At 39.2% G+C, this 23,503-nt stretch overlaps 2 protein-coding genes across 3 annotated transcripts in view; one reads left to right on the top strand and one right to left on the bottom strand.

Moving 5' to 3' along the window:
• The window catches only part of LOC139562714 (NLR family CARD domain-containing protein 3-like), a 473,339-nt gene that overhangs the window by 39,645 nt on the left and 410,191 nt on the right, over nt 1–23,503 (bottom strand). The window lies entirely within an intron of this gene.
• LOC139562716 (NLR family CARD domain-containing protein 3-like) overlaps nt 1–23,503 on the top strand; it is a 259,825-nt gene that overhangs the window by 82,004 nt on the left and 154,318 nt on the right. Inside the window, exon 5 of the mRNA XM_071380679.1 lies at nt 22,858–22,956. Coding sequence (XP_071236780.1) covers nt 22,858–22,956 — 99 coding nt within the window. The remainder of the gene's footprint in view (nt 1–22,857; nt 22,957–23,503) is intronic.

Here is a 23,503-nt window from a genome sequence, read left to right as displayed (position 1 = left end):
TCACTGTGTTAACCACAACCAACATGTTGGATCTCTGTTTAGTTTGTCACTGTGTTAACCACAACCAACATGTTGGATCTCTGTTTAGTTGTCACTGTGTTAACCACAACCAAAATGTTGGATCTCTGTTTAGTTGTCGCTGTTTTAACCACAACCAACATGTTGGATCTCTGTTTAGTTGTCACTGTGTTAACCACAACCAACATGTTGGATCTCTGTTTAGTTGTCACTGTGTTAACCACAACCAACATGTTGGACCTCTGTTTAGTTGTCACTGTGTTAACCACAACCAACATGCTGGATCTCTGTTTAGTTGTCACTGTGTTAACAACAACCAACATGCTGGATCTCTGTTTAGTTGTCACTGTGTTAACCACAACCAACATGTTGGATCTCTGTTTAGTTGTCACTGTGTTAACCACAACCAACATGTTGGATCTCTGTTTAGTTGTCACTGTGTTAACCACAACCAACATGCTGGATCTCTGTTTAGTTGTCACTGTGTTAACCACAACCAACATGTTGGATCTCTGTTTAGTTGTCACTGTGTTAACCACAACCAACATGTTGGATCTCTGTTTAGTTGCAACTGTGTTAACCACAACCAACATGTTGGATCTCTGTTTAGTTGTCACTGTGTTAACCACAACCAACATGTTGGATCTCTGTTTAGTTTCAACTGTGTTAACCACAACCAACATGTTGGATCTCTGTTTAGTTGTCACTGTGTTAACCACAACCAACATGTTGGATCTCTGTTTAGTTGTTACTGTGTTAACCACAACCAACATGTTGGATCTCTGTTTAGTTGTCACTGTGTTAACCACAACCAACATGTTGGATCTCTGTTTAGTTGTCACTGTGTTAACCACAACCAACATGTTGGACCTCTGTTTAGTTGTCACTGTGTTAACCACAACCAACATGCTGGATCTCTGTTTAGTTGTCACTGTGTTAACAACAACCAACATGCTGGATCTCTGTTTAGTTGTCACTGTGTTAACCACAACCAACATGTTGGATCTCTGTTTAGTTGTCACTGTGTTAACCACAACCAACATGTTGGATCTCTGTTTAGTTGTCACTGTGTTAACCACAACCAACATGCTGGATCTCTGTTTAGTTGTCACTGTGTTAACCACAACCAACATGTTGGATCTCTGTTTAGTTGTCACTGTGTTAACCACAACCAACATGTTGGATCTCTGTTTAGTTGCAACTGTGTTAACCACAACCAACATGTTGGATCTCTGTTTAGTTGTCACTGTGTTAACCACAACCAACATGTTGGATCTCTGTTTAGTTTCAACTGTGTTAACCACAACCAACATGTTGGATCTCTGTTTAGTTGTCACTGTGTTAACCACAACCAACATGTTGGATCTCTGTTTAGTTGTTACTGTGTTAACCACAACCAACATGTTGGATCTCTGTTTAGTTGTCACTGTGTTAACCACAACCAACATGTTGGATCTCTGTTTAGTTGTCACCGTGTTAACCACAACCAACATGTTGGATCTCTGTTTAGTTGTCACTGTGTTAACCACAACCAACATGTTGGATCTCTGTTTAGTTGTCACTGTTTTAACCACAACCAACATGTTGGATCTCTGTTTAGTTGTCACTGTGTTAACCACAACCAAAATGTTGGATCTCTGTTTAGTTGTCACTGTGTTAACCACAACCAACATGTTGGATCTCTGTTTAGTTGTCACTGTGTTAACCACAACCAACATGTTGGATCTCTGTTTAGTTGTCACTGTGTTAACCACAACCAACATGTTGGATCTCTGTTTAGTTGTCACCGTGTTAACCACAACCAACATGTTGGATCTCTGTTTAGTTGTCACTGTGTTAACCACAACCAAAATGTTGGATCTCTGTTTAGTTGTCACTGTTTTAACCACAACCAACATGTTGGATCTCTGTTTAGTTGTCACTGTGTTAACAACAACCAACATGTTGGATCTCTGTTTAGTTGTCACTGTGTTAACCAAAACCAACATGTTGGATCTCTGTTTAGTTGTCACTGTGTTAACCACAACCAACATGCTGGATCTCTGTTTAGTGGTCACTGTGTTAACAACAACCAACATGTTGGATCTCTGTTTAGTTGTCACTGTGTTAACCAAAACCATCATGTTGGACCTCTGTTTAGTTGTCACTGTGTTAACCACAACCAACATGTTGGATCTCTGTTTAGTTGTCACTGTGTTAACCACAACCAACATGCTGGATCTCTGTTTAGTTGTCACTGTGTTAACCACAACCAACATGCTGGATCTCTGTTTAGTTGTCACTGTGTTAACCACAACCAACATGTTGGATCTTTGTTTAGTTGTCACTGTGTTAACCACAACCAACATGTTGGATCTCTGTTTAGTTGCCACTTTGTTAACCACAACCAACATGTTGGATCTCTGTTTAGTTGTCACTGTGTTAACCACAACCAACATGTTGGATCTCTGTTTAGTTGTCACTGTGTTAACCACAACCAACATGTTGGATCTCTGTTTAGTTGTCACTGTGTTAACCACAACCAAAATGTTGGATATCTGTTTAGTTGTCACTGTGTTAACCACAACCAACATGTTGGATCTCTGTTTAGTTGTCACTGTGTTAACCACAACCAACATGTTGGATCTCTGTTTAGTTGTCACTGTGTTGACCACAACCAACATGTTGGATCTCTGCTTAGTTGTCACTGTGTTAACCACAACCAACATGCTGGATCTCTGTTTAGTTGTCACTGTGTTAACCACAACCAACATGTTGGATCTCTGTTTAGTTGTCACTGTGTTAACCGCAACCAACATGTTGGATCTCTGTTTAGTTGTCACTGTGTTAACAACAACCAACATGTTGGATCTCTGTTTAGTTGTCACTGTGTTAACCACAACCAACATGCTGGATCTCTGTTTAGTTGTCACTGTGTTAACCACAACCAACATGTTGGATCTCTGTTTAGTTGTCACTGTGTTAACCACAACCAACATGTTGGATCTCTGTTTAGTTGTCACTGTGTTAACAACAACCAACATGTTGGATCTCTGTTTAGTTGTCACTGTGTTAACCACAACCAACATGTTGGATCTCTGTTTAGTTGTCACTGTGTTAACCACAACCAACATGTTGGATCTCTGTTTAGTTGTCACTGTGTTAACCACAACCAACATGTTGGATCTCTGTTTAGTTTGTCACTGTGTTAACCACAACCAACATGTTGGATCTCTGTTTAGTTGTCACTGTGTTAACCACAACCAAAATGTTGGATCTCTGTTTAGTTGTCGCTGTTTTAACCACAACCAACATGTTGGATCTCTGTTTAGTTGTCACTGTGTTAACCACAACCAACATGTTGGATCTCTGTTTAGTTGTCACTGTGTTAACCACAACCAACATGTTGGATCTCTGTTTAGTTGTCACCGTGTTAACCACAACCAACATGTTGGATCTCTGTTTAGTTGTCACTGTGTTAACCACAACCAAAATGTTGGATCTCTGTTTAGTTGTCACTGTTTTAACCACAACCAACATGTTGGATCTCTGTTTAGTTGTCACTGTGTTAACAACAACCAACATGTTGGATCTCTGTTTAGTTGTCACTGTGTTAACCAAAACCAACATGTTGGATCTCTGTTTAGTTGTCACTGTGTTAACCAAAACCATCATGTTGGACCTCTGTTTAGTTGTCACTGTGTTAACCACAACCAACATGTTGGATCTCTGTTTAGTTGTCACTGTGTTAACCACAACCAACATGTTGGATCTCTGTTTAGTTGTCACTGTGTTAACCACAACCAACATGCTGGATCTCTGTTTAGTTGTCACTGTGTTAACCACAACCAACATGCTGGATCTCTGTTTAGTTGTCACTGTGTTAACCACAACCAACATGTTGGATCTTTGTTTAGTTGTCACTGTGTTAACCACAACCAACATGTTGGATCTCTGTTTAGTTGCCACTTTGTTAACCACAACCAACATGTTGGATCTCTGTTTAGTTGTCACTGTGTTAACCACAACCAACATGTTGGATCTCTGTTTAGTTGTCACTGTGTTAACCACAACCAACATGTTGGATCTCTGTTTAGTTGTCACTGTGTTAACCACAACCAAAATGTTGGATATCTGTTTAGTTTTCACTGTGTTAACCACAACCAACATGTTGGATCTCTGTTTAGTTGTCACTGTGTTAACCACAACCAACATGTTGGATCTCTGTTTAGTTGTCACTGTGTTGACCACAACCAACATGTTGGATCTCTGCTTAGTTGTCACTGTGTTAACCACAACCAACATGCTGGATCTCTGTTTAGTTGTCACTGTGTTAACCACAACCAACATGTTGGATCTCTGTTTAGTTGTCACTGTGTTAACCGCAACCAACATGTTGGATCTCTGTTTAGTTGTCACTGTGTTAACAACAACCAACATGTTGGATCTCTGTTTAGTTGTCACTGTGTTAACCACAACCAACATGCTGGATCTCTGTTTAGTTGTCACTGTGTTAACCACAACCAACATGTTGGATCTCTGTTTAGTTGTCACTGTGTTAACCACAAACAACATGTTGGATCTCTGTTTAGTTGTCACTGTGTTAACAACAACCAACATGTTGGATCTCTGTTTAGTTTCACTGTGTTAACCACAACCAACATGTTGGATCTCTGTTTAGTTGTCACTGTGTTAACCACAACCAACATGTTGGATCTCTGTTTAGTTGTCACTGTGTTAACCACAACCAACATGTTGGATCTCTGTTTAGTTGTCACTGTGTTAAACACAACCAACATGTTGGATCTCTGTTTAGTTGTCACTGTGTTAACCACAACCAAAATGTTGGATCTCTGTTTAGTTGTCGCTGTTTTAACCACAACCAACATGTTGGATCTCTGTTTAGTTGTCACTGTGTTAACCACAACCAACATGTTGGATCTCTGTTTAGTTGTCACTGTGTTAACCACAACCAACATGATGGATCTCTGTTTAGTTGTCACTGTGTTAACAACAACCAACATGTTGGATCTCTGTTTAGTTGTCACTGTGTTAACCGCAACCAACATGTTGGATCTCTGTTTAGTTGTCACTGTGTTAACAACAACCAACATGTTGGATCTCTGTTTAGTTGTCACTGTGTTAACCACAACCAACATGCTGGATCTCTGTTTAGTTGTCACTGTGTTAACCACAACCAACATGTTGGATCTCTGTTTAGTTGTCACTGTGTTAACCACAACCAACATGTTGGATCTCTGTTTAGTTGTCACTGTGTTAACAACAACCAACATGTTGGATCTCTGTTTAGTTGTCACTGTGTTAACCACAACCAACATGTTGGATCTCTGTTTAGTTGTCACTGTGTTAACCACAACCAACATGTTGGATCTCTGTTTAGTTGTCACTGTGTTAACCACAACCAACATGTTGGATCTCTGTTTAGTTGTCACTGTGTTAACCACAACCAACATGTTGGATCTCTGTTTAGTTGTCACTGTGTTAACCACAACCAAAATGTTGGATCTCTGTTTAGTTGTCGCTGTTTTAACCACAACCAACATGTTGGATCTCTGTTTAGTTGTCACTGTGTTAACCACAACCAACATGTTGGATCTCTGTTTAGTTGTCACTGTGTTAACCACAACCAACATGATGGATCTCTGTTTAGTTGTCACTGTGTTAACAACAACCAACATGTTGGATCTCTGTTTAGTTGTCACTGTGTTAACCAAAACCAACATGTTGGATCTCTGTTTAGTTGTCACTGTGTTAACCACAACCAACATGTTGGATCTCTGTTTAGTTGTCACTGTGTTAACAACAACCAACATGTTGGATCTCTGTTTAGTTTCACTGTGTTAACCACAACCAACATGTTGGATCTCTGTTTAGTTGTCACTGTGTTAACCACAACCAACATGTTGGATCTCTGTTTAGTTGTCACTGTGTTAACCACAACCAACATGTTGGATCTCTGTTTAGTTGTCACTGTGTTAAACACAACCAACATGTTGGATCTCTGTTTAGTTGTCACTGTGTTAACCACAACCAAAATGTTGGATCTCTGTTTAGTTGTCGCTGTTTTAACCACAACCAACATGTTGGATCTCTGTTTAGTTGTCACTGTGTTAACCACAACCAACATGTTGGATCTCTGTTTAGTTGTCACTGTGTTAACCACAACCAACATGATGGATCTCTGTTTAGTTGTCACTGTGTTAACAACAACCAACATGTTGGATCTCTGTTTAGTTGTCACTGTGTTAACCGCAACCAACATGTTGGATCTCTGTTTAGTTGTCACTGTGTTAACAACAACCAACATGTTGGATCTCTGTTTAGTTGTCACTGTGTTAACCACAACCAACATGCTGGATCTCTGTTTAGTTGTCACTGTGTTAACCACAACCAACATGTTGGATCTCTGTTTAGTTGTCACTGTGTTAACCACAACCAACATGTTGGATCTCTGTTTAGTTGTCACTGTGTTAACAACAACCAACATGTTGGATCTCTGTTTAGTTGTCACTGTGTTAACCACAACCAACATGTTGGATCTCTGTTTAGTTGTCACTGTGTTAACCACAACCAACATGTTGGATCTCTGTTTAGTTGTCACTGTGTTAACCACAACCAACATGTTGGATCTCTGTTTAGTTGTCACTGTGTTAACCACAACCAACATGTTGGATCTCTGTTTAGTTGTCACTGTGTTAACCACAACCAAAATGTTGGATCTCTGTTTAGTTGTCGCTGTTTTAACCACAACCAACATGTTGGATCTCTGTTTAGTTGTCACTGTGTTAACCACAACCAACATGTTGGATCTCTGTTTAGTTGTCACTGTGTTAACCACAACCAACATGATGGATCTCTGTTTAGTTGTCACTGTGTTAACAACAACCAACATGTTGGATCTCTGTTTAGTTGTCACTGTGTTAACCAAAACCAACATGTTGGATCTCTGTTTAGTTGTCACTGTGTTAACCACAACCAACATGTTGGATCTCTGTTTAGTTGCAACTGTGTTAACCACAACCAAAATGTTGGATCTCTGTTTAGTTGTCACTGTGTTAACCACAACCAACATGTGGGATCTCTGTTTAGTTGTCACTGTGTTAACCACAACCAACATGTTGGATCTCTGTTTAGTTGTCACTGTGTTAACCACAACCAACATGTTGGATCTCTGTTTAGTTGTCACTGTGTTAACCACAACCAACATGATGGATCTCTGTTTAGTTGTCACTGTGTTAACAACAACCAACATGTTGGATCTCTGTTTAGTTGTCACTGTGTTAACCACAACCAACATGTTGGATCTCTGTTTAGTTGTCACTGTGTTAACCAAAACCAACATGTTGGATCTCTGTTTAGTTGTCACTGTGTTAACCACAACCAACATGTTGGATCTCTGTTTAGTTGCAACTGTGTTAACCACAACCAAAATGTTGGATCTCTGTTTAGTTGTCACTGTGTTAACCACAACCAACATGTGGGATCTCTGTTTAGTTGTCACTGTGTTAACCACAACCAACATGTTGGATCTCTGTTTAGTTGTCACTGTGTTAACCACAACCAACATGTTGGATCTCTGTTTAGTTGTCACTGTGTTAACCACAACCAACATGTTGGATCTCTGTTTAGTTGTCACTGTGTTAACCACAACCAACATGTTGGATCTCTGTTTAGTTGTCACTGTGTTAACCACAACCAACATGTTGGATCTCTGTTTAGTTGTCACTGTGTTAACCACAACCAACATGTTGTATCTCTGTTTAGTTGTCACTGTGTTAACCACAACCAACATGTTGGATCTCTGTTTAGTTGTCACTGTGTTAACCACAACCAAAATGTTGGATCTCTGTTTAGTTGTCGCTGTTTTAACCACAACCAACATGTTGGATCTCTGTTTAGTTGTCACTGTGTTAACCACAACCAACATGTTGGATCTCTGTTTAGTTGTCACTGTGTTAACCACAACCAACATGATGGATCTCTGTTTAGTTGTCACTGTGTTAACAACAACCAACATGTTGGATCTCTGTTTAGTTGTCACTGTGTTAACCAAAACCAACATGTTGGATCTCTGTTTAGTTGTCACTGTGTTAACCACAACCAACATGTTGGATCTCTGTTTAGTTGCAACTGTGTTAACCACAACCAAAATGTTGGATCTCTGTTTAGTTGTCACTGTGTTAACCACAACCAACATGTGGGATCTCTGTTTAGTTGTCACTGTGTTAACCACAACCAACATGTTGGATCTCTGTTTAGTTGTCACTGTGTTAACCACAACCAACATGTTGGATCTCTGTTTAGTTGTCACTGTGTTAACCACAACCAACATGATGGATCTCTGTTTAGTTGTCACTGTGTTAACAACAACCAACATGTTGGATCTCTGTTTAGTTGTCACTGTGTTAACCACAACCAACATGATGGATCTCTGTTTAGTTGTCACTGTGTTAACAACAACCAACATGTTGGATCTCTGTTTAGTTGTCACTGTGTTAACCAAAACCAACATGTTGGATCTCTGTTTAGTTGTCACTGTGTTAACCACAACCAACATGTTGGATCTCTGTTTAGTTGCAACTGTGTTAACCACAACCAAAATGTTGGATCTCTGTTTAGTTGTCACTGTGTTAACCACAACCAACATGTGGGATCTCTGTTTAGTTGTCACTGTGTTAACCACAACCAACATGTTGGATCTCTGTTTAGTTGTCACTGTGTTAACCACAACCAACATGTTGGATCTCTGTTTAGTTGTCACTGTGTTAACCACAACCAACATGTTGGATCTCTGTTTAGTTGTCACTGTGTTAACCACAACCAACATGTTGGATCTCTGTTTAGTTGTCACTGTGTTAACCACAACCAAAATGTTGGATCTCTGTTTAGTTGTCACTGTTTTAACCACAACCAACATGTTGGATCTCTGTTTAGTTGTCACTGTGTTAACCACAACCAACATGTTGGATCTCTGTTTAGTTGTCACTGTGTTAACCACAACCAACATGATGGATCTCTGTTTAGTTGTCACTGTGTTAACAACAACCAACATGTTGGATCTCTGTTTAGTTGTCACTGTGTTAACCAAAACCAACATGTTGGATCTCTGTTTTGTTGTCACTGTGTTAACCACAACCAACATGCTGGATCTCTGTTTAGTTGTCACTGTGTTAACCACAACCAACATGTTGGATCTCTGTTTAGTTGTCACTGTGTTAACCACAACCAACATGTTGGATCTCTGTTTAGTTGTCACTGTGTTAACCACAACCAACATGTTGGATCTCTGTTTAGTTGTCACTGTGTTAACCACAACCAAAATGTTGGATCTCTGTTTAGTTGTCACTGTTTTAACCACAACCAACATGTTGGATCTCTGTTTAGTTGTCACTGTGTTAACCACAACCAACATGTTGGATCTCTGTTTAGTTGTCACTGTGTTAACCACAACCAACATGATGGATCTCTGTTTAGTTGTCACTGTGTTAACAACAACCAACATGTTGGATCTCTGTTTAGTTGTCACTGTGTTAACCAAAACCAACATGTTGGATCTCTGTTTTGTTGTCACTGTGTTAACCACAACCAACATGCTGGATCTCTGTTTAGTTGTCACTGTGTTAACAACAACCAACATGTTTGATCTCTGTTTAGTTGTCACTGTGTTAACCACAACCAACATGTTGGATCTCTGTTTAGGGGTCACTGTGTTAACCACAACCAACATGTTGGATCTCTGTTTAGTTGTCACTGTGTTAACCACAACCAACATGCTGGATCTCTGTTTAGTTGTCACTGTGTTAACCACAACCAACATGTTGGATCTCTGTTTAGTTGCAACTGTGTTAACCACAACCAAAATGCTGGATCTCTGTTTAGTTGTCACTGTGTTAACCAAAACCAACATGTTGGATCTCTGTTTAGTTGTCACTGTGTTAACCAAAACCAACATGTTGGATCTCTGTTTAGTTGTCATTGTGTTAACCACAACCAACATATTGGATCTCTGTTTAGTTGCAACTGTGTTAACCACAACCAAAATGTTGGATCTCTGTTTAGTTGTCACTGTGTTAACCACAACCAACATGTTGGATCTCTGTTTAGTTGTCATTGTGTTAACCACAACCAACATGTTGGATCTCTGTTTAGTTGTCACTGTGTTAACCACAACCAACATGTTGGATCTCTGTTTAGTTGTCACTGTGTTAACCACAACCAAAATGTTGGATCTCTGTTTAGTTGTCACTGTGTTAACCACAACCAACATGATGGATCTCTGTTTAGTTGTCACTGTGTTAACAACAACCAACATGTTGGATCTCTGTTTAGTTGTCACTGTGTTAACCACAACCAACATGATGGATCTCTGTTTAGTTGTCACTGTGTTAACAACAACCAACATGTTGGATCTCTGTTTAGTTGTCACTGTGTTAACCAAAACCAACATGTTGGATCTCTGTTTAGTTGTCACTGTGTTAACCACAACCAACATGTTGGATCTCTGTTTAGTTGCAACTGTGTTAACCACAACCAAAATGTTGGATCTCTGTTTAGTTGTCACTGTGTTAACCACAACCAACATGATGGATCTCTGTTTAGTTGTCACTGTGTTAACAACAACCAACATGTTGGATCTCTGTTTAGTTGTCACTGTGTTAACCACAACCAACATGTGGGATCTCTGTTTAGTTGTCACTGTGTTATACACAACCAACATGTTGGATCTCTGTTTAGTTGTCACTGTGTTAACCACAACCAACATGTTGGATCTCTGTTTAGTTGTCACTGTGTTAACCACAACCAACATGATGGATCTCTGTTTAGTTGTCACTGTGTTAACAACAACCAACATGTTGGATCTCTGTTTAGTTGTCACTGTGTTAACCACAACCAACATGATGGATCTCTGTTTAGTTGTCACTGTGTTAACAACAACCAACATGTTGGATCTCTGTTTAGTTGCCAATCTGTTAACCAAAACCAACATGTTGGATCTCTGTTTAGTTGTCACTGTGTTAACCACAACCAACATGTTGGATCTCTGTTTAGTTGCAACTGTGTTAACCACAACCAAAATGTTGGATCTCTGTTTAGTTGTCACTGTGTTAACCACAACCAACATGTGGGATCTCTGTTTAGTTGTCACTGTGTTAACCACAACCAACATGGTGGATCTCTGTTTAGTTGTCACTGTGTTAACCCCAACCAACATGTTGGATCTCTGTTTAGTTGTCACTGTGTTAACCACAACCAACATGCTGGATCTCTGTTTAGTTGTCACTGTGTTAACCACAACCAAAATGTTGGATCTCTGTTTAGTTGTCACTGTTTTAACCACAACCAACATGTTGGATCTCTGTTTAGTTGTCACTGTGTTAATCACAACCAACATGTTGGATCTCTGTTTAGTTGTCACTGTGTTAACCACAACCAACATGATGGATCTCTGTTTAGTTGTCACTGTGTTAACAACAACCAACATGTTGGATCTCTGTTTAGTTGTCACTGTGTTAACCAAAACCAACATGTTGGATCTCTGTTTAGTTGTCACTGTGTTAACCACAACCAACATGCTGGATCTCTGTTTAGTTGTCACTGTGTTAACCAAAACCAACATGGTGGATCTCTGTTTAGTTGTCACTGTGTTAACAACAACAAATATGTTGGATCTCTGTTTAGTTGTCACTGTGTTAACCAAAACCAACATGTTGGATCTCTGTTTAGTTGTCATTGTGTTAACCACAACCAACATGTTGGATCTCTGTTTAGTTGCAACTGTGTTAACCACAACCAAAATGTTGGATCTCTGTTTAGTTGTCACTGTGTTAACCACAACCAACATGTTGGATCTCTGTTTAGTTGTCACTGTGTTAACCACAACCAACATGTTGGATCTCTGTTTAGTTGTCACTGTGTTAACCACAACCAACATGTTGGATCTCTGTTTAGTTGTCACTGTGTTAACCACAACCAAAATGTTGGATCTCTGTTTAGTTGTCACTGTGTTAACAACAACCAACATGTTGGATCTCTGTTTAGTTGTCACTGTGTTAACCACAACCAACATGATGGATCTCTGTTTAGTTGTCACTGTGTTAACAACAACCAAAATGTTGGATCTCTGTTTAGTTGTCACTGTGTTAACCAAAACCAACATGTTGGATCTCTGTTTAGTTGTCACTGTGTTAACCACAACCAACATGTTGGATCTCTGTTTAGTTGCAACTGTGTTTACCACAACCAACTTGTTGGATCTCTGTTTAGTTGTCACTTTGTTAACCACAACCAACATGTTGGATCTCTGTTTAGTTGTCACTGTGTTAACCACAACCAACATGTTGGATCTCTGTTTAGTTGTCACTGTGTTAACCACAACCAACATGTTGGATCTCTGTTTAGTTGTCACTGTGTTAACCACAACCAACATGCTGGATCTCTGTTTAGTTGTCACTGTGTTAACAACAACCAACATGTTGGATCTCTGTTTAGTTGTCCCTGTGTTAACCAAAACCAACATGTTGGACCTCTGTTTAGTTGTCACTGTGTTAACCACAACCAACATGTTGGATCTCTGTTTAGTTGTCACTGTGTTAACCACAACCAACATGCTGGATCTCTGTTTAGTTGTCACTGTGTTAACCACAACCAAAATGTTGGATCTCTGTTTAGTTGTCACTGTGTTAACCACAACCAACATGTTGGATCTCTGTTTAGTTGTCACTGTGTTAACCACAACCAACATGTTGGATCTCTGTTTAGTTGTCACTGTGTTAACCACAACCAAAATGTTGGATCTCTGTTTAGTTGTCACTGTTTTAACCACAACCAACATGTTGGATCTCTGTTTAGTTGTCACTGTGTTAACCACAACCAACATGTTGGATCTCTGTTTAGTTGTCACTGTGTTAACCACAACCAACATGATGGATCTCTGTTTAGTTGTCACTGTGTTAACAACAACCAACATGTTGGATCTCTGTTTAGTTGTCACTGTGTTAACCAAAACCAACATGTTGGATCTCTGTTTAGTTGTCACTGTGTTAACCACAACCAACATGCTGGATCTCTGTTTAGTTGTCACTGTGTTAACAACAACCAACATGTTGGATCTCTGTTTAGTTGTCACTGTGTTAACCAAAACCAACATGGTGGATCTCTGTTTAGTTGTCACTGTGTTAACCACAACCAACATGCTGGATCTCTGTTTAGTTGTCACTGTGTTAACAACAACAAATATGTTGGATCTCTGTTTAGTTGTCACTGTGTTAACCAAAACCAAAATGTTGGATCTCTGTTTAGTTGTCACTGTGTTAACCACAACCAACATGTTGGATCTCTGTTTAGTTGTCACTGTGTTAACCACAACCAACATGATGGATCTCTGTTTAGTTGTCACTGTGTTAACCACAACCAACATGTGGGATCTCTGTTTAGTTGTCACTGTGTTAACCACAACCAACATGTTGGATCTCTGTTTAGTTGTCACTGTGTTAACCACAACCAACATGTTGGATCTCTGTTTAGTTGTCACTGTGTTAACCACAACCAAAATGTTGGATCTCTGTTTAGTTGTCACTGTGTTAACCACAACCAACATGTTGGATCTCTGTTTAGTTGTCACTGTGTTAACCACAACCAACATGTTGGATCTCTGTTTAGTTGTCACTGTGTTAACCACAACCAAAATGTTGGATCTCTGTTTAGTTGTCACTGTTTTAACCACAACCAACATGTTGGATCTCTGTTTAGTTGTCACTGTGTTAACCACAACCAACATGTTGGATCTCTGTTTAGTTGTCACTGTGTTAACCACAACCAACATGATGGATCTCTGTTTAGTTGTCACTGTGTTAACAACAACCAACATGTTGGATCTCTGTTTAGTTGTCACTGTGTTAACCAAAACCAACATGTTGGATCTCTGTTTAGTTGTCACTGTGTTAACCACAACCAACATGCTGGATCTCTGTTTAGTTGTCACTGTGTTAACAACAACCAACATGTTGGATCTCTGTTTAGTTGTCACTGTGTTAACCAAAACCAACATGGTGGATCTCTGTTTAGTTGTCACTGTGTTAACCACAACCAACATGCTGGATCTCTGTTTAGTTGTCACTGTGTTAACAACAACAAATATGTTGGATCTCTGTTTAGTTGTCACTGTGTTAACCACAACCAACATGATGGATCTCTGTTTAGTTGTCACTGTGTTAACAACAACCAACATGTTGGATCTCTGTTTAGTTGCCAATCTGTTAACCAAAACCAACATGTTGGATCTCTGTTTAGTTGTCACTGTGTTAACCACAACCAACATGTTGGATCTCTGTTTAGTTGCAACTGTGTTAACCACAACCAAAATGTTGGATCTCTGTTTAGTTGTCACTGTGTTAACCACAACCAACATGTGGGATCTCTGTTTAGTTGTCACTGTGTTAACCACAACCAACATGTTGGATCTCTGTTTAGTTGTCACTGTGTTAACCACAACCAAAATGTTGGATCTCTGTTTAGTTGTCACTGTTTTAACCACAACCAACATGTTGGATCTCTGTTTAGTTGTCACTGTGTTAACCACAACCAACATGTTGGATCTCTGTTTAGTTGTCACTGTGTTAACCACAACCAACATGATGGATCTCTGTTTAGTTGTCACTGTGTTAACAACAACCAACATGTTGGATCTCTGTTTAGTTGTCACTGTGTTAACCAAAACCAACATGTTGGATCTCTGTTTAGTTGCAACTGTGTTAACCACAACCAAAATGTTGGATCTCTGTTTAGTTGTCACTGTGTTAACCACAACCAACATGTGGGATCTCTGTTTAGTTGTCACTGTGTTAACCACAACCAACATGGTGGATCTCTGTTTAGTTGTCACTGTGTTAACCCCAACCAACATGTTGGATCTCTGTTTAGTTGTCACTGTGTTAACCACAACCAACATGCTGGATCTCTGTTTAGTTGTCACTGTGTTAACCACAACCAAAATGTTGGATCTCTGTTTAGTTGTCACTGTTTTAACCACAACCAACATGTTGGATCTCTGTTTAGTTGTCACTGTGTTAATCACAACCAACATGTTGGATCTCTGTTTAGTTGTCACTGTGTTAACCACAACCAACATGATGGATCTCTGTTTAGTTGTCACTGTGTTAACAACAACCAACATGTTGGATCTCTGTTTAGTTGTCACTGTGTTAACCAAAACCAACATGTTGGATCTCTGTTTAGTTGTCACTGTGTTAACCACAACCAACATGCTGGATCTCTGTTTAGTTGTCACTGTGTTAACCAAAACCAACATGGTGGATCTCTGTTTAGTTGTCACTGTGTTAACAACAACAAATATGTTGGATCTCTGTTTAGTTGTCACTGTGTTAACCAAAACCAACATGTTGGATCTCTGTTTAGTTGTCATTGTGTTAACCACAACCAACATGTTGGATCTCTGTTTAGTTGCAACTGTGTTAACCACAACCAAAATGTTGGATCTCTGTTTAGTTGTCACTGTGTTAACCACAACCAACATGTTGGATCTCTGTTTAGTTGTCACTGTGTTAACCACAACCAACATGTTGGATCTCTGTTTAGTTGTCACTGTGTTAACCACAACCAACATGTTGGATCTCTGTTTAGTTGTCACTGTGTTAACCACAACCAAAATGTTGGATCTCTGTTTAGTTGTCACTGTGTTAACAACAACCAACATGTTGGATCTCTGTTTAGTTGTCACTGTGTTAACCACAACCAACATGATGGATCTCTGTTTAGTTGTCACTGTGTTAACAACAACCAAAATGTTGGATCTCTGTTTAGTTGTCACTGTGTTAACCAAAACCAACATGTTGGATCTCTGTTTAGTTGTCACTGTGTTAACCACAACCAACATGTTGGATCTCTGTTTAGTTGCAACTGTGTTTACCACAACCAACTTGTTGGATCTCTGTTTAGTTGTCACTTTGTTAACCACAACCAACATGTTGGATCTCTGTTTAGTTGTCACTGTGTTAACCACAACCAACATGTTGGATCTCTGTTTAGTTGTCACTGTGTTAACCACAACCAACATGTTGGATCTCTGTTTAGTTGTCACTGTGTTAACCACAACCAACATGCTGGATCTCTGTTTAGTTGTCACTGTGTTAACAACAACCAACATGTTGGATCTCTGTTTAGTTGTCCCTGTGTTAACCAAAACCAACATGTTGGACCTCTGTTTAGTTGTCACTGTGTTAACCACAACCAACATGTTGGATCTCTGTTTAGTTGTCACTGTGTTAACCACAACCAACATGCTGGATCTCTGTTTAGTTGTCACTGTGTTAACCACAACCAAAATGTTGGATCTCTGTTTAGTTGTCACTGTGTTAACCACAACCAACATGTTGGATCTCTGTTTAGTTGTCACTGTGTTAACCACAACCAACATGTTGGATCTCTGTTTAGTTGTCACTGTGTTAACCACAACCAAAATGTTGGATCTCTGTTTAGTTGTCACTGTTTTAACCACAACCAACATGTTGGATCTCTGTTTAGTTGTCACTGTGTTAACCACAACCAACATGTTGGATCTCTGTTTAGTTGTCACTGTGTTAACCACAACCAACATGATGGATCTCTGTTTAGTTGTCACTGTGTTAACAACAACCAACATGTTGGATCTCTGTTTAGTTGTCACTGTGTTAACCAAAACCAACATGTTGGATCTCTGTTTAGTTGTCACTGTGTTAACCACAACCAACATGCTGGATCTCTGTTTAGTTGTCACTGTGTTAACAACAACCAACATGTTGGATCTCTGTTTAGTTGTCACTGTGTTAACCAAAACCAACATGGTGGATCTCTGTTTAGTTGTCACTGTGTTAACCACAACCAACATGCTGGATCTCTGTTTAGTTGTCACTGTGTTAACAACAACAAATATGTTGGATCTCTGTTTAGTTGTCACTGTGTTAACCAAAACCAAAATGTTGGATCTCTGTTTAGTTGTCACTGTGTTAACCACAACCAACATGTTGGATCTCTGTTTAGTTGTCACTGTGTTAACCACAACCAACATGATGGATCTCTGTTTAGTTGTCACTGTGTTAACCACAACCAACATGTGGGATCTCTGTTTAGTTGTCACTGTGTTAACCACAACCAACATGTTGGATCTCTGTTTAGTTGTCACTGTGTTAACCACAACCAACATGTTGGATCTCTGTTTAGTTGTCACTGTGTTAACCACAACCAAAATGTTGGATCTCTGTTTAGTTGTCACTGTGTTAACCACAACCAACATGTTGGATCTCTGTTTAGTTGTCACTGTGTTAACCACAACCAACATGTTGGATCTCTGTTTAGTTGTCACTGTGTTAACCACAACCAAAATGTTGGATCTCTGTTTAGTTGTCACTGTTTTAACCACAACCAACATGTTGGATCTCTGTTTAGTTGTCACTGTGTTAACCACAACCAACATGTTGGATCTCTGTTTAGTTGTCACTGTGTTAACCACAACCAACATGATGGATCTCTGTTTAGTTGTCACTGTGTTAACAACAACCAACATGTTGGATCTCTGTTTAGTTGTCACTGTGTTAACCAAAACCAACATGTTGGATCTCTGTTTAGTTGTCACTGTGTTAACCACAACCAACATGCTGGATCTCTGTTTAGTTGTCACTGTGTTAACAACAACCAACATGTTGGATCTCTGTTTAGTTGTCACTGTGTTAACCAAAACCAACATGGTGGATCTCTGTTTAGTTGTCACTGTGTTAACCACAACCAACATGCTGGATCTCTGTTTAGTTGTCACTGTGTTAACAACAACAAATATGTTGGATCTCTGTTTAGTTGTCACTGTGTTAACCACAACCAACATGATGGATCTCTGTTTAGTTGTCACTGTGTTAACAACAACCAACATGTTGGATCTCTGTTTAGTTGCCAATCTGTTAACCAAAACCAACATGTTGGATCTCTGTTTAGTTGTCACTGTGTTAACCACAACCAACATGTTGGATCTCTGTTTAGTTGCAACTGTGTTAACCACAACCAAAATGTTGGATCTCTGTTTAGTTGTCACTGTGTTAACCACAACCAACATGTGGGATCTCTGTTTAGTTGTCACTGTGTTAACCACAACCAACATGTTGGATCTCTGTTTAGTTGTCACTGTGTTAACCACAACCAAAATGTTGGATCTCTGTTTAGTTGTCACTGTTTTAACCACAACCAACATGTTGGATCTCTGTTTAGTTGTCACTGTGTTAACCACAACCAACATGTTGGATCTCTGTTTAGTTGTCACTGTGTTAACCACAACCAACATGATGGATCTCTGTTTAGTTGTCACTGTGTTAACAACAACCAACATGTTGGATCTCTGTTTAGTTGTCACTGTGTTAACCAAAACCAACATGTTGGATCTCTGTTTAGTTGTCACTGTGTTAACCACAACCAACATGCTGGATCTCTGTTTAGTTGTCACTGTGTTAACCACAACCAAAATGTTGGATCTCTGTTTAGTTGTCACTGTTTTAACCACAACCAACATGTTGGATCTCTGTTTAGTTGTCACTGTGTTAATCACAACCAACATGTTGGATCTCTGTTTAGTTGTCACTGTGTTAACCACAACCAACATGATGGATCTCTGTTTAGTTGTCACTGTGTTAACAACAACCAACATGTTGGATCTCTGTTTAGTTGTCACTGTGTTAACCAAAACCAACATGTTGGATCTCTGTTTAGTTGTCACTGTGTTAACCACAACCAACATGCTGGATCTCTGTTTAGTTGTCACTGTGTTAACCAAAACCAACATGGTGGATCTCTGTTTAGTTGTCACTGTGTTAACAACAACAAATATGTTGGATCTCTGTTTAGTTGTCACTGTGTTAACCAAAACCAACATGTTGGATCTCTGTTTAGTTGTCATTGTGTTAACCACAACCAAAATGTTGGATCTCTGTTTAGTTGTCACTGTGTTAACCACAACCAACATGTTGGATCTCTGTTTAGTTGTCACTGTGTTAACCACAACCAACATGTTGGATCTCTGTTTAGTTGTCACTGTGTTAACCACAACCAACATGTTGGATCTCTGTTTAGTTGTCACTGTGTTAACCACAACCAAAATGTTGGATCTCTGTTTAGTTGTCACTGTGTTAACAACAACCAACATGTTGGATCTCTGTTTAGTTGTCACTGTGTTAACCACAACCAACATGATGGATCTCTGTTTAGTTGTCACTGTGTTAACAACAACCAACATGTTGGATCTCTGTTTAGTTGTCACTGTGTTAACCAAAACCAACATGTTGGATCTCTGTTTAGTTGTCACTGTGTTAACCACAACCAACATGTTGGATCTCTGTTTAGTTGCAACTGTGTTTACCACAACCAACTTGTTGGATCTCTGTTTAGTTGTCACTTTGTTAACCACAACCAACATGTTGGATCTCTGTTTAGTTGTCACTGTGTTAACCACAACCAACATGTTGGATCTCTGTTTAGTTGTCACTGTGTTAACCACAACCAACATGTTGGATCTCTGTTTAGTTGTCACTGTGTTAACCACAACCAACATGCTGGATCTCTGTTTAGTTGTCACTGTGTTAACAACAACCAACATGTTGGATCTCTGTTTAGTTGTCCCTGTGTTAACCAAAACCAACATGTTGGACCTCTGTTTAGTTGTCACTGTGTTAACCACAACCAACATGTTGGATCTCTGTTTAGTTGTCACTGTGTTAACCACAACCAACATGCTGGATCTCTGTTTAGTTGTCACTGTGTTAACCACAACCAAAATGTTGGATCTCTGTTTAGTTGTCACTGTGTTAACCACAACCAACATGTTGGATCTCTGTTTAGTTGTCACTGTGTTAACCACAACCAACATGTTGGATCTCTGTTTAGTTGTCACTGTGTTAACCACAACCAAAATGTTGGATCTCTGTTTAGTTGTCACTGTTTTAACCACAACCAACATGTTGGATCTCTGTTTAGTTGTCACTGTGTTAACCACAACCAACATGTTGGATCTCTGTTTAGTTGTCACTGTGTTAACCACAACCAACATGATGGATCTCTGTTTAGTTGTCACTGTGTTAACAACAACCAACATGTTGGATCTCTGTTTAGTTGTCACTGTGTTAACCAAAACCAACATGTTGGATCTCTGTTTAGTTGTCACTGTGTTAACCACAACCAACATGCTGGATCTCTGTTTAGTTGTCACTGTGTTAACAACAACCAACATGTTGGATCTCTGTTTAGTTGTCACTGTGTTAACCAAAACCAACATGGTGGATCTCTGTTTAGTTGTCACTGTGTTAACCACAACCAACATGCTGGATCTCTGTTTAGTTGTCACTGTGTTAACAACAACAAATATGTTGGATCTCTGTTTAGTTGTCACTGTGTTAACCACAACCAACATGTTGGATCTCTGTTTAGTTGTCACTGTTTTAACCACAACCAACATGTTGGATCTCTGTTTAGTTGTCACTGTGTTAACCACAACCAACATGTTGGATCTCTGTTTAGTTGTCACTGTGTTAACCACAACCAACATGATGGATCTCTGTTTAGTTGTCACTGTGTTAACAACAACCAACATGTTGGATCTCTGTTTAGTTGTCACTGTGTTAACCAAAACCAACATGTTGGATCTCTGTTTAGTTGTCACTGTGTTAACCACAACCAACATGCTGGATCTCTGTTTAGTTGTCACTGTGTTAACAACAACCAACATGTTGGATCTCTGTTTAGTTGTCACTGTGTTAACCAAAACCAACATGTTGGATCTCTGTTTAGTTGTCACTGTGTTAACCACAACCAACATGCTGGATCTCTGTTTAGTTGTCACTGTGTTAACAACAACAAATATGTTGGATCTCTGTTTAGTTGTCACTGTGTTAACCAAAACCAAAATGTTGGATCTCTGTTTAGTTGTCACTGTGTTAACCACAACCAACATGTTGGATCTCTGTTTAGTTGTCACTGTGTTAACCACAACCAACATGTGGGATCTCTGTTTAGTTGTCACTGTGTTAACCACAACCAACATGTTGGATCTCTGTTTAGTTGTCACTGTGTTAACCACAACCAACATGTTGGATCTCTGTTTAGTTGTCACTGTGTTAACCACAACCAAAATGTTGGATCTCTGTTTAGTTGTCACTGTGTTAACCACAACCAACATGTTGGATCTCTGTTTAGTTGTCACTGTGTTAACCACAACCAACATGTTGGATCTCTGTTTAGTTGTCACTGTGTTAACCACAACCAAAATGTTGGATCTCTGTTTAGTTGTCACTGTTTTAACCACAACCAACATGTTGGATCTCTGTTTAGTTGTCACTGTGTTAACCACAACCAACATGTTGGATCTCTGTTTAGTTGTCACTGTGTTAACCACAACCAACATGATGGATCTCTGTTTAGTTGTCACTGTGTTAACAACAACCAACATGTTGGATCTCTGTTTAGTTGTCACTGTGTTAACCAAAACCAACATGTTGGATCTCTGTTTAGTTGTCACTGTGTTAACCACAACCAACATGTTGGATCTCTGTTTAGTTGTCACTGTGTTAACCAAAACCAACATGGTGGATCTCTGTTTAGTTGTCACTGTGTTAACCACAACCAACATGCTGGATCTCTGTTTAGTTGTCACTGTGTTAACAACAACAAATATGTTGGATCTCTGTTTAGTTGTCACTGTGTTAACCAAAACCAACATGTTGGATCTCTGTTTAGTTGTCATTGTGTTAACCACAACCAACATGTTGGATCTCTGTTTAGTTGTCACTGTGTTAACCACAACCAACATGTTGGATCTCTGTTTAGTTGTCACTGTGTTAACCACAACCAACATGTTGGATCTCTGTTTAGTTGTCACTGTGTTAACCACAACCAACATGATGGATCTCTGTTTAGTTGTCACTGTGTTAACAACAACCAACATGTTGGATCTCTGTTTAGTTGTCACTGTGTTAACCAAAACCAACATGTTGGATCTCTGTTTAGTTGTCACTGTGTTAACCACAACCAACATGTTGGATCTCTGTTTAGTTGCAACTGTGTTAACCACAACCAAAATGTTGGATCTCTGTTTAGTTGCCACTGTGTTAACCACAACCAACATGTTGGATCTCTGTTTAGTTGTCACTGTGTTAACCACAACCAACATGTTGGATCTCTGTTTAGTTGTCACTGTGTTTACCACAACCAACATGTTGGATCTCTGTTTAGTTGTCACTGTGTTAACCAAAACCAACATGGTGGATCTCTGTTTAGTTGTCACTGTGTTAACCACAACCAACATGCTGGATCTCTGTTTAGTTGTCACTGTGTTAACAACAACAAATATGTTGGATCTCTGTTTAGTTGTCACTGTGTTAACCAAAACCAACATGTTGGATCTCTGTTTAGTTGTCATTGTGTTAACCACAACCAACATGTTGGATCTCTGTTTAGTTGTCACTGTGTTAACCACAACCAACATGTTGGATCTCTGTTTAGTTGTCACTGTGTTAACCACAACCAACATGTTGGATCTCTGTTTAGTTGTCACTGTGTTAACCACAACCAACATGATGGATCTCTGTTTAGTTGTCACTGTGTTAACAACAACCAACATGTTGGATCTCTGTTTAGTTGTCACTGTGTTAACCAAAACCAACATGTTGGATCTCTGTTTAGTTGTCACTGTGTTAACCACAACCAACATGTTGGATCTCTGTTTAGTTGTCACTGTGTTTACCACAACCAACATGTTGGATCTCTGTTTAGTTGTCACTGTGTTTACCACAACCAACATGTTGGATCTCTGTTTAGGGCTCAGTGCTCTAAAATTTGTCTCTCTGGGGAGAGAGAGGAGGGGGGCCATGCCTCTAAAATGAGTCTCTCTGTGGGACATGACACCAAAACTAAGAGGTGAGATGACAATATTGTTTAAGAATGTATATTCTAAATAGTTTTTTATTCAGAAATGATGGCTTATGGGTACATTCTATATAACTGTTCTAGATTTTAGATGTGTATGAAAATGTGTTTTTTTGCTAAATGCTATTTATCCATTGTTTAACAGGAATGGAATGTTTGTATCCTGTATATTTGACTGTGATATGTGGTTTTCTCACCTAGATATCTAAAGATGAATGCACTTACAGATGCCGTGTTAATTTGACCCAGTTTGTCACGGCAGGAAAATAACAGCAATTTTGTATTTTTTTATGTGGATTAGATTTAATGGAAATGTTTTGTAAGGGTTGATCAATTTTTCATTAGGGCAAATCAAGTCTGACATTTTTAAGTGGAAAAAAAACACTTTAGCAGCCTTTATAAAGCCTTGTAGTGGTTTAATCATTTCTTTAAACAATAAAATCCAATGTACCAACATTTCTGAAGATGGATATATAGCGTTTTGGAATGAAACTCTTCTTTCCCCATCTGAGCTCAGAGTAGATGAGAGATGTAATGT

This window comes from Salvelinus alpinus, chromosome 32 (genome assembly GCF_045679555.1).
Source record: "Salvelinus alpinus chromosome 32, SLU_Salpinus.1, whole genome shotgun sequence".
NCBI lineage: Eukaryota > Metazoa > Chordata > Actinopteri > Salmoniformes > Salmonidae > Salvelinus > Salvelinus alpinus.
Note: the sequence above shows the minus strand (reverse complement) of the source record. Positions and strands in the feature narration are given on the sequence as shown.